General features: G+C 40.2%; 1 protein-coding gene across 1 annotated transcript in view; it reads left to right on the top strand.

Annotated features, from left to right (window-relative positions):
* LOC105279727 (basement membrane-specific heparan sulfate proteoglycan core protein) overlaps positions 1-13,341 on the top strand; it is a 152,441-nt gene that overhangs the window by 116,317 nt on the left and 22,783 nt on the right. The window contains exons 14-25 of the mRNA XM_026971812.1: positions 5,330-5,437; positions 5,717-5,863; positions 6,550-6,804; positions 8,065-8,175; positions 8,323-8,463; positions 9,644-9,706; positions 9,960-9,974; positions 10,917-11,144; positions 11,299-11,436; positions 11,510-11,758; positions 12,235-13,108; positions 13,188-13,312. Of these exons, the coding sequence (XP_026827613.1) occupies positions 5,330-5,437; positions 5,717-5,863; positions 6,550-6,804; positions 8,065-8,175; positions 8,323-8,463; positions 9,644-9,706; positions 9,960-9,974; positions 10,917-11,144; positions 11,299-11,436; positions 11,510-11,758; positions 12,235-13,108; positions 13,188-13,312 (2,454 nt within the window). The remainder of the gene's footprint in view (positions 1-5,329; positions 5,438-5,716; positions 5,864-6,549; positions 6,805-8,064; positions 8,176-8,322; positions 8,464-9,643; positions 9,707-9,959; positions 9,975-10,916; positions 11,145-11,298; positions 11,437-11,509; positions 11,759-12,234; positions 13,109-13,187; positions 13,313-13,341) is intronic.

Genomic DNA, 13,341 nt, shown 5'->3' with positions numbered 1-13,341 from the left:
CTAATGTTTTTCGATGTACTACGTGTGTGCAAAGTTTCAAGAAAATCGGCAAGTGGCACTTGGGTAGTGTTACTTGTTAGAAAGAACATTCAGATTCTGAAAGTTTTATCAAAAATTATTCGCATAGCGAGATATAAGTTTCCCTTCTCTATTTACGTAAATCTATATTTATTAATCGATTTAACGTTCGCTATCGACGATACAATTTGGAAAATTAATTCTCTATTAATTTTAGTAATTCAATATTTCCACAAACGTTTAGTGACATTATGTCAATATTTTGAATTGTACGAGATATATCGAAACGGCAAATGATGAATGACATTATTGATCCCAATTACGTCCTGATCCTTAATGCTTTCTTGCGGGAGCTTTTCACGTGTCTGTATCGTAAAGGACAGTGCACACTTGCCGAATGGAAATGCACCAGTGGCGAATGCTTGCCAGAAAGCCAAAGATGCGATGGGATAATGCAATGCAGCGATGGATCCGATGAGGATCGATGTGGTAATTATATAACAGCTTTCGTCCGTAATCATAAAAAATGGCCTTCTCACCGTCCTTGTTGGTTAACTAATTACATACTATAAAAATTTTACGCACAGAAATCTTTTACGCACGGGATATCTTGAGTATTTTATAATTATTATTTTATAACTTACAATCTAATAGAATTCTCATTTATACTCCGATTAGAAGCATTGTGTCATTAATCACGCGTAATATTGATCGTATCTCCATATTCACGCTTAAATTATCGGGCTGATTATCTATTAATATATAATTCTCTTCGGCTACTTTTGGTATGTGCATTTAATATACATGGACAATAATTTGAAATTTATAATAATTTTTTTGATCTCTATATACATGTTAATTAATTGTGTTTATGTGTAACATAATTGTTTTTCGTAATATAATATCACATATTGTAATATTATATCTTATCCTGATATCAATAATTTCCAATAAATCTTGCTGAACCCTTTATGTGAGTCGAAATTAAAATTATTTAATATTATTAATCATTTTGAATATTATTAACAAAATTCTAAATAAACCGAGACTATAAAAGGATTCATGTGTATAAACTAATTTTTCCCTTAATATCGCATTCTCCCTTGCGAAAAGGAACATTCTTGCATGTGCTATACGGTCAACGCGATGACGCATGCTGCATTTTGCCTGTATTGGTATAAACAATGCATGTTCTTCTGACAATAAAACTGATATGAGACTCAACTGTAAGTAGATTATGACAATGATGCAAGAAGAGCGAATATCACGATGGACTCGTAAGAATTGATTATCCTATAACATAATTTACCTTAGAAACTTATTAGAGCAAAGAGATGATTAGATATCTAGTAGCATACAATGTAATTTGTGATATTATACGTAACACGACTAACAAAGATGATAGATAGCACCTGTATAACAAAAACTTTGTAATGCAATTTGCACAAGTGCACACATATTTCGTTTGCTTGACGCTTAAATAATCAAACCTTAAAACTAAGAACGCGTTTTTATCTCACTACTATTATTATTTAAAGAATATCGTCGATAAAACTCCCCTTCAATAAAATTAACCCGACAGCAGAAGTATATTTTAATTTGCACGTAAAAGATAAAGATTACGTATATGAGCAGAAAAATACACAAGAAAAATCATGCATTATAAAACAAGATTTATGGAAATGCCTATAATTTTTGTTTGAGTTACTCTATGCAAACAGTAAGCAAAAAGATGAAACACTGGAATTTTATACACACGTCGACACGATTACTCAAGTGCTATCAGAAAAACATCGTGCGCGGCACGTTTTCTTAGTCTTAACAAGCTATGCGATTGAACGAATGCGATATTCTGGCGGTGGTAAGGCCATTTTTTTCTTCTCTCTCGCTTCCCCGTACCTCGGGTGGCATGCACGATAATACTCGACACAGAACTTGGTAATTATTATAGTCACCGAATGTCCGGCTGGCTGGTTCCGATGCAACGACGGATTGTGCCTCGACAATAAGAGACGTTGTGACGGCCGGCCGCATTGCTTGGACGGTTCCGACGAGATCAATTGCTCCCGTAACGTTTACAATTTCGCTTTATTTCACGTGTGCCGAGGATGATATAGACCTAAGCTGTACACTTGGAAGGGAATCGACTTGACGCAGTAGCTCCGATAAGGGTGCCGCTTTCTAGCTACTTCCATAGATGTCTGATAGCGTAGCATCTACTATAGTGTCGCATTGAGCAAGTTGGAGCAAATTGTTTGCTAGAATTATAGAGTAACTTTATCTTCTGTTTGGTCTCTTTGGAAACTTAAGACTTGGGTCTGTGTCCTTCTTAGCGGATTATTTATATCAACGGTAATTCGCACGAAGAAAGCTTGTCACGTTTTGGCGAGATGTTAATAAAAAATATTCAGCTCTGTGATTGTAACTGATTGTGAGACATTTCGATCTCGATGATCTTTCTCCGTGCGGCAGCCGTATACTATTTTTAATCTTCTTTAACACATTACTTTCGCCCCTTTCTTCACTCTCCTCGACTAATTAATTTCTATCAGCATCTTCGTCATGGTTGGTCATTACGATACCCGTTGCGTCGTATGGCATTATTGTTATGGGCATATGATCCTTAATGAATTTAACAACGAATGCAACCACTTGCTAAATCCATTTGCCAATCCATGCGTGAATCAAGTTTTGCGTTACTTCATCACACGTCACGGGCAAGCTCAACGATGTACGTTTGCAAGTTTATGTAAGAACAGGACCAAGTGCCACAACCATCAACCTTCCTATCTCTCTTTATTTCACGGCACTTAGTCTTATTTTTATTTCAAATCTTTATTTCATTTTTCTTATCCTCATGGATATATATGTATGTATACTTTCATCAACTTTCTCGAGATTGGCTTTTCTACTGCTGCGTGCACTGTCGCAAGACGAAGGCCACAAACTTCGTCTCTGTAGAAAGGAGGGAGGTTTCCACGCTCGACGTCTTTCGCGTCGTTTTGCTGGCGCGGAACGGGCTTGCACGGCCGGCAAGAGATGCTGCGAGAGATGCAAGCGTGTAAAACTTCCGCCTCCGAGATCTAATCGCGCAGAGTCGATCCTCGGAGTAAAACCAAGTCACGAGCGACTTCTCCGGATGATCTATACGAGATGTCGATCGTACTGGGCGTTTGTAAATGCTGGTTACGCAGGGGTCTTTGCAGCGACAACTGCAACTGGAACGGACGGCGACGACGGTGCAGCCGTTCGAGCGACTTCCCGCGCGCACGTTGGTGTTCCAAGTCGGCAATTAAGAGGATGTGTAACTAATACGGGTGCACGAACGCGTACACACGTACGCGGAAGCTGTTAATCTCATTTCGCCGCCCTGTATCGACCGTTCGGGCACGTTTTAGCCGGACGTTGACTGGCCATTAACCGGAATACCGACGTGTCGCGGCACCACTTGTCGTAGTCACCCCGGAACGACCCTGCGAAAGACGGATGAATTGAAATCAATCGGAGAGGGAATTCATTCCCGCAAAACGCCGACAGCCGATCGTCGAAGTCGGGGATTACTTTTGAAATATTTGGATTTCTTCGTGGTTCTTCCGATCGTCGACGTATCAGCTTCGGTGATCTAATTAAAAAAATTCACGGTTTAACGTTCCTTCATTCTGGATACAATTGTTTCATAGATAAAATATTTTATAGACTTTGATGATATTTTTCTTCGGTTAAAATAGCAATAATTTGGATGATTAAATAATAATTTGAAATATGAAAAGTGAGAAAAGAATAGAAATGAAATCAACAGTTATAATGATGCCTTCGATGATCGGATATTTGTGATTTCCTAGAATGAATTCCTATTTTCAGTTCGTCTTTCTTCGACGTGTTCAACAATTTCTCCTTCTATGTTTCAGTATCATATCTTGCTATACTTTAGCGTGATGGCACAATGAGATAAAAACAATAATATAAAGATATAATGATAGGTGCAATAAGCTGATAACTGTATCAATACTCAATTTTTAGTTTATTTTTGGATTGAATTGTGATTTCTTACATATCACTTCTATATATTTCATTGTGTCTTGATTCTTATAGCTGTTTATGCCTTGATCTGGATATATTCAATAACCATATTTGCGTATATGACATTGATTACGCGCTCGGACTTCTTGACATGCATTTTGCATCGATTATGGATGGGATCGAACTAACTCTACCTGTTCTTCACTTCTTTCTGTCTTTCTACTTGTCTGTACGCCTGTTTATTATCTACTATCCGTCTATTTTCAGCACAGGTTGCCTGATCTTTGAATTGTGCGCATCTACCTGTATATTATATACATATTTATATACCTGTATATACGATTATATACGTTTCTCTGATACCCTTTTACCTCCGGTTATTTACGTCTCCGCAATTTTCCACGCCGCGCGCTGACGCGTGCACAAAACCGCGCTCGGTTGTTGCGCACATCGCATAGCTCGCAACTGACGTAACGCGAACTTTTGTAAATGTCACGTTTTGCACGATGGCCCTCCGCACATTCCAGAAACCGAGTTAACTCGTTTAATAATAGAAAAAAAAGGAAAAAACACAATATCTCTCCGCATATGAAACGGTTCGGACGAAACTGGTTTTACGAAAGGAAGAAACGGCATTTGACACGAGAGCGTGCCTCGGCTTGTTTCCCGGATGAACGAAACGACTTCGTAATTAGAACACCTGGAAGTTACGACTTTAAGAGAAAAAATGAACATATTTTTGTCGACTGCCCGTTTAAATTGATTAAAGCGAGCGAGCGTGCACGCGGCATCGCGTTGCCGTCTCCGTTCGTGTTCCTCGAGTTCGTATACGACACGCGCGGCAACGTGCACGATACTTATTTGATATTAGCCGCTACGGCGCGTGCATTTATCGTCCCATCGCAAGAGAAAGCATCTCTCGCGGGACCTTTATCGATCGATAATTATCGAAGACACTTGGCCAGCCTCGCGCATCTAATTTCTTCGTGCGAGGGTGAGGACTGCGCTCATTGCACTCGAAGCCGTCCGCAATTTTTTCCAGCTGACTCATACACAGGGGAGGTTGAGGGGAGAGAAGGACGGAAAAGGAAGGGATATTCTTCGTGACCCCTTGATGACCCGGCAAGATGCAAGAATAATCGCTTGCGGACGATTCTTATCGGACAAACGTGCACATTGCCGCCGCGTTTACCGTTTACCGTTTTACAAAGGATCTCTCCTCTAACCACCCGTGCCAGTCTACCGTCTTCCGTCTTATTTGCAATTCAACGGAGTTGATTGGTTTTTGCAGAATGTCCCGACGGTCAACTGCCCTGCGACAACGGCGTCTGTATCAATAAGAGCTTCTTCTGCGACCACAATATCGACTGCCATGACGCTAGTGACGAACGAGATTGCCGTAAGGATATCCTTAGATAGACACGTTTTCCGCTACTTTATCGAGTTTTACGCGAAGTATCTCATATTCTATTCTGCAAAATATTTTCTGCTTGCCAAGATACATAGATAAAAAAAAACAGAACACTAACTGGAATAAGCAGAGTAATCTCCGTGTCTAGAAGCTAGACAAGAATTATATTAATATTTATAGAACTTGGTTCTTTCAGTTAAATTCATTCTTACTCGAGGAATTAACACGGTTTCGATAACTATGTACGTGTGTTTTTCCGTCTTGCAGCGGATACCGGAGAGACCGGAGGTTCGGGCCACGAGTGTGGCCACGATAGCTTCACCTGCAACGACGGCAGCTGCATACCTGCAGAGGCGGTCTGCGATGGCCGTGCAGACTGTCCGCACGACGAAGACGAGATCAACTGTCGTCCAAGTAAGTCGATCATTGCGATCAAGAGCTCCATGATTTACGCCTGCAATGCCTCGTTACAAAGAGCTGCGCTAATTTAGGCCGAAAATGTGATCTTTCATGATAAAATCTGGAGAATAATTCAGAAGATGAGGACGGGGATCCCTCGTTGGTTAATTCAGGCTGTCGGTATGACTCGGCCTTCAGAATGTATTCATAGCCACGACTTAAGACGACGTTATGCTCCGCGAAAGGCAACCTTACTTCTCAACTTGGCCTTACGTCACCGCCACGTGCACAGTGTCGAATGAATACTTCCTCGGATGAAGTTTGAAATTTAATCCCGTTCCGGTCGCAGCACTTGACGCGGCGGGCAAGTTATTCCGCTAAGCTCCATGAGACGCCGGTGATACCGCTTTTTCCAATCGTCAACGAAAATAGATCTTAATCCAGGACAGGTTTGTGGAGAGATGTTATCTCACGCGCGCGTGAAGACTACCGCGAGCCTGTCTTAAAATTATCTTGTCTACCACCAGGCTCGGTTTAAGTTCTGGTTATGCGTACGCTCTTCGAGGCGAGAAAGGCTTTTCTGTCTCTTCGACAGTTTCGAGCACGGCGTATTTGTCGTTGTCGTCAGGGCTGCGTTGTCCCTGACAATACACCGCGACACGTGCACGAGAGCACCGCAGCTCAGATTGAGTTACTTCTAGGTGTAGACGCCTCGGATAGAGCCTCCTCGAGGGGGCATCCAGAGACGGGGGTGATAGCCGGTGCGAATTCGGATAGCGAGGCTTACAGCCCAGACACAGATGCAAATGCTGATGTGCCGCCGACAAATCTGAGCACGCCGAGGAGTTGTGCTCCGGATGATTTTGTTTGCGCCGACGGCACTTGCATCCCCGAAACCCACCACTGCGACCATTTCTACGATTGCCGCGACTTTTCCGACGAACAGTACTGCTTCGGTTAGATTATTTGTAGACCTCGAAAATCTGGTGACCTCCCCACGCATTCAAACCTCGCGTGATCTCCGTTCTTCCCTTTGTATTTTGCCAGCAAATGCTTTGCCGCGATAGAGAAAAATATTAAAACGAAGAACAATGAGATAATTTGAAAAATTCGAGTAATAATTTGTAAAGTACATTAATATTTCACGTAAAAATCATTTTAGTCTAACCACTCATTCATTTTATTTTAATTTGAGTTATTTTATCTATTATTTCTTGTATTCTTTGGTTTTAATACTATTAATTGAATTAAGTTTTTTATTTCTAATAACTACAAATTTTATACATATTATTCAATCGTAGAATAAATTTCTATAATATTTCTCTTATTCTTTAGAATGCATTAAAGTTTACTTTTTTATCCGCAAAAGCACCAGATTTTCCTGGATCTATATTTTTTTCTGCCAATCTATGTTAGCAGCTGAATAGAAGATGTGTAGGTTGTTCGAGTAGAGACTTTATATCTATAAAATTTACAATCATCGCAGTCTTATATTATCCGGCGCATCCTTGTAAACAATAGTGCATCTTTGCCTGGCGTAAAATTTAGATTTTATTTCTTTTTCTCGTAGGTAGAACGTTTGGCATACATCCTATTATATGGCATGCATAGAATGAGGAAGTACACTTTTATATGTAGAAGTTGTGTGCGAATAAGTTTGCAATTTGGAAAGGAAAGATACTTAAAAAAAATATTATATCATATTTGTGAGAGTATTGTTTACTATAGCATATATATGAATGCAGTGGCTGATTGATCAGAATTGACAAAATCCGAGTAAAAAGGCATAAACGTCTTTCCTATTGAGTCTACGTTATATTGAATGACGAATTATATACATATTTTTAAGTGTTTGTAGATAAGGATCAGTGCACAGAGCAAGCATAGAAGAGCGCGTCACGTAAAACTAAGACGTGCGGAGACGCGTTGTATATTGATACATTGACCTGCTGTGTGAACTGATCTCTGATATACAAGTGTCTAGTTCCTAGACTCTACGTTTAACAGCTCTTTTTTAGGTAACGTCATGAAATGTTTATCTCTCCATCCGTATATTTCAACGTTAGATCATTGTTTAGATTGTGATGACGGACACATGATGGCTCTATTGATGATTATATTTTACATGTATCTGTGTCTCATTTATATATCGTTTCTTGACGGATCACTGACTTATTGCTGCCTCGTTTGACGTACAACGCGAGCTTTCGTTTTAGGATGCAAGTGGGACCAGTTCCAGTGCACCAACGGCGATTGCATCCACGCCTACCAGAAATGCAACGGATACATCGACTGTGCCGACGGTTCTGACGAACCAGAGGAATGCGGTGAGTGCGTGCTGTCGCGTAATCAATTAATATGGAAAAAGACCTCACGTATCCTGCAAGATAATGCAGATCTGTATAATATTGTTGAAGTTCGAGATGGAATTGCGATTGAGTGTACAATCTTTTAAGCTTGTTTTACACTTTTAGGGTCTGTCGCACCAGAACCATCACCGGATTACTGTGCAGCGGGTCAATTTATGTGCGTTTCGGACAGGAGATGCGTACCGGATTCCTCCGTCTGTAACGGAATTCCAGAGTGCAGAGACGGATCTGACGAGCACAATTGCGGTAAGTTAATGACGTTAACTAAATTCGCTTACAGCAGACGTGCAAATATCACATCACGATAATAGCACAGTGATGCGAGATCAATAGAATTCTATTTCAAGTTCCACCTCGAGCATGCTAATCGAAAGTTGATAATCGGTCCAAACCAGAACGACTTATCTGACTTGTCAGGGTGATCATCGAAATATTTCTAAGCGATTTTGCAAAGAGGCGCAGCATAATGATATGTATTTAACGATGGAACTAAAGATCAGCGGGCGCAGTGCTCGTTCGGCGAATGGAGATGCAAAAGCGGTGATTGCATACCTCAGCATCAACATTGCGATCGCCGAATCGATTGCCTGTACGACGATAGCGACGAGTTGGGCTGCGATTATATGGCGACACAAAGAAATCATAGTAGATGCCATTCGAACGAGTGGATGTGCAATGACGGCTATTGCATCCCGCTGCATCATCGGTGTGACAAAAGAATCAACTGTCCTCGAGACATGTCCGATGAAATGAATTGCAGTTACGATAATCGTGAGTATCTCCCGGTAGTTAGTTATCCGAGGACAGCCTTCGCAAAAGGGGATCGCATGGCCGACCAATAACAGCGCACCGATAACGCATCATGCGCTAATCAATAATACTTTATAGATATCTGTGACAGCGTAATGTAATATCGGTTGTAAGGTAATATTGTAATGTTTTACGTAACACTAAAAGGTGTATTATCCCCATTTACAGCGAACTGGATACGAGGGTATATAATAAGAGTTTATTGTATTTCCATCATTTAGATCGCAATTTTATCTTTTTCCAGATAACTATTAATCCGGGAATAACCAATATTTATTTCGTAATTAATAATCATGAATAATGAAAGGCATTATCTCCTGATAACTTTGTTTTATATTTAGTTTTACATTGTAGTATTACACAGCCCTTTGTATTGTAGCACACACTGTATTTTCTAAAAAGAAACTAATTATTAAACTAAAACATAGAATTGCATTTTATTGTAGACGAAAATGCAGAAAGGTGTGGGTAGAAGTATCGAATTAACAAAGTTGTAATAATAAAATTAGATAGATTAGATTTTGTATATAAACTTATTACTAATTAATTATGATTATTGTTTATTTTATGCGATTATATTACTGATTATAATTTGATTATTTTTGTTTATACGTAGATACCGATACGACATCTGAACTTAGATTGAAGACGTATCCCAGTGAACAAGTGATTAAAGAAAGTAAGTATAAAATATTTAATTAGATCTTTTTTGCATTTGTTGCAAACTCTTTCATATTTATCTCCGAAAAAATTTCGATAGTTGACATACTTTAATAAACAAAGATCGTAAGCATTTATAAGAATAAATTTATAAGAATAAATTTTCGCTGAATGATAATGAGCAACAAGTGCCGCGTTGTCGATAAATCGACGTGATTCGAATGGAAAATTAATTAATAAATGTGTTTGTTATTTTTTCTTGCCTTGGCTAGATCCGGCGAAGCAAGGTAAGAGATCTCAAAAGATATAAGCTGCAAATCATGCTGTGGGCTAAAGTAATTGACTTAAATTATTAAATATGCAAAATTTATGATATATAATGCATATAATGCATATTATGATTATTAAAATATCTACATACACATATGTGTATGTATTTTCGCTTATTGCAGTTATTCTGTTGTGCAAATGTCTTAAGCAAGATGCTAGCTTGATATAAATGAGGTGAACAAAGTGAAATAAAATATATCGCAGCTGGAATCAACTTTTAAAACCCCGCTTTGAATAAATTTGTGATAATATTAACATTATACTATGATATGGTACTACAATCCATTATCGTATATTTCACACATATTGCAATCACATACTGCAATCATAAAATTACAGAAAACACATCCATTTATAAAAAATATAATTTTGCATAATTAAATTAATAAGGGAGAAATTATTTTTCAATAATTCATTTTATATTCTTTGAAGTCACGCATGCAGAAACATAATCACACATGCATGATAACTGGTGTCATTCAAAATTTATAAATGCTAAATCTTTGGCTGGAATGTTATTCACGAACATTTCACCAATTATCGTATATCGCATACATGAAAAGAATTTTAACGTTCCGCGAAAGGTTTCGATTTTATCATGTCGGATGCTTCACATTTGTTTTTGTCATCTTTACGTTATAACATACTGAGTAATACGATTAAGAGCGACTAAAGTGTTGCATAGGTCAAACTAATAATATGACAATCAATTTCATTTTAAGAAACGACAGAAATCGCTTGCTTACATATCTACATATCGACAGACCCTTCGATAATTGGACATGATCAAGTAATAATAAAAAAACGCAAACTGCAAAAACCGGGAGCGCAACTTGTATCACGCAAAAAATATCTATATCGCTATCATATCCGTATCATTTACTTCACGTTCTTATCAGGTCGCGAGGTCGTGTTCCAATGCCGCGACGAGGGTCTCTTACGTGCCAGAGTACGTTGGATTCGCGGTAATGGCCTTCCTTTGCCACCCGGCAGCCGAGACATCAACGGCCGCCTGGAGATACCCAACATCCAACTCGAACACGCCGGCACTTACATCTGCGAAGCTGTGGGTTACCCGCCGTCCACCCCAGGCCGCCAAGTTAACGTTATCCTTACCGTCGAGAAGTGTACGTATCCCTTCATTCTTGCCTTTCTTTTTTCTCCTTTATTTGCCATCAGGGAATCTATTTGCGATGAAAGAAGCAATGAATCGTAGTGAAAATTTACGGGGCAATTACAATGACTTAAGATTTACCGCGTAATTAAATTGATGCGTCACAGTTGAGCAACCAGCCACCAGACCACCGCAAGTGTGTCAGTACGATCAAGCCACTTGCAGCAACGGCGACTGCATTCCCAAATCGTTCGTTTGCGACGACAAGTTCGATTGCACTGATGGATCCGACGAGATGCGGTGCAGTAAGTTTTCCAACAGATGCTGTTCTTGCTGTCCATACTTGATGACTTCAATTTCACGTGAGCGTCTTGACAGGTCCACACGGATGCGAGCCCAACGAGTTCCGCTGCAATAATAAGCAGTGCGTTAGCAAGTTGTGGCGTTGCGACGGCGACAAGGACTGCGCCGATGGCAGCGATGAAGAAAGCTGTGCGCCTTCTCCCCCGGGATCTCCGTGCCGTTACAACGAGTTCGCTTGCAGCAGCAACAAGCAGTGTATCCCGAAGAGTTACCACTGCGACATGGAGCGCGATTGCTTGGACGGCAGCGACGAACTTGGATGCTGTCAGTATCAATAAGAATTTTATTGCATCACTAGTTTATTATTTTATTAATTTATATCATTGATCATACGCGTTCTTTGTGTCAACCGATAGACAGCGGATAACTTAGATGAAACAATGAATCTTATAAAATCTCTAGTTCGTCCAAAAGAAGCCGATGAGCACAGTCAAAGATATCGCTTTGATACATGATTATGCTCTAACGCGTTTTTATTTCAAGCTTTTATAAGAATGTGCTTTATATAGTATATTTTGTAATAATATTTAAATCATCAGAGCATTATTGCTAATGTATTATTGTTAATTATAATTTACAAATATTATAATATAATAAACATAATATTATAATGTTTTGACGATTATATACAATAATATTAATGATTCTAATATCATTTAATAACTATATTTTGTCAGAGATACAATTACCGTTAACCACTGTAATATTATAACATGTGCGATTGATTTATTTTTATGCAGCACCCGTTTACATTGTGAAACCACCACCGCCGATGGTAGTCCTCGAACCGGGCGATATGTTAGTCCTTACCTGCACGGCAATCGGTGTTCCAATACCGGAGATCAACTGGCGTCTAAATTGGGGACATATCCCCGCGAAGTGTGCAATGACGTCCGCCAACGGGACGGGCACACTCACGTGCCCAGATATACAGTCCGAAGATCAGGGCGCGTATTCGTGCGAAGCTCTAAACGTCGGCGGCTTCGTCTTTGCTGTGCCAGACGCCATCGTCGTCGTGAAAGAACCCCGCAACGTTTGCCCGAAGGGCAAGTTTAATTCCGAGGCGAAGGTCGTCGAAGAGTGCATCTCGTGCTTCTGCTTCGGCGTCGCCACCGAGTGTCGCAGCGCCGATCTCTTCACTTATCAGATCCCGCCGCCGATTGATCGCTACAAGCTCGTGTCGGTCGAGATCTTGCCGACGCTCAGGATCCACAGCGACATCACTACTCAGCTATCCCAGGTCCGCCCGCTCGGCCGTGACGGTGTTCAGATCTACGAGTCTCTCAGCAACGATCTAAATGTCTACAATATTCCCTATTTCGCGCTGCCGGAGACTTACCATGGCAGTCAACTAAAGTCCTATGGTGGCTACCTGAAATACACGATCCGCCATAGCGATAATGGCACACCGAACAACGCTCCCACTGTCATCTTGAGCGGCAACAATTATATTCTGACACACAAGGGTAGAGAACCGACGCCAGATTACGAGACCGAGCAATCTGTCAGATTCTTCTACGGCGACTGGTACAAGCAACAGGGAAGAAGCGAGGTTCTGGCCTCCAGAGAGGATATTATGATGACGTTGGCGAACGTAGATAATATCCTTATAAAGTAGGTATCGTGGCCGAACCGAATCTTATCATGGATCATGAGATACTTTTATCTTTAATATGATATAATATGATTTCAGGGTGAAATACGATGACTCGCTACAGTTAGACGTTCGTCTCACCAACATCATCATGGATACCGCTGATGCACGAAATACCGGTCTGGGATCCGCGTCATTTGTCGAGGAATGTCAGTGTCCCACTGGTATGTACTGTTTCGATGGCTACTCGATC

The sequence above is a fragment of the Ooceraea biroi genome, chromosome 8 (genome assembly GCF_003672135.1).
Source record: "Ooceraea biroi isolate clonal line C1 chromosome 8, Obir_v5.4, whole genome shotgun sequence".
NCBI classification, from domain to species: Eukaryota; Metazoa; Arthropoda; class Insecta; order Hymenoptera; family Formicidae; genus Ooceraea; species Ooceraea biroi.
The sequence above is the reverse complement of the archived record's forward strand: the minus strand, read 5'-3'. Positions and strand labels throughout refer to the sequence as shown.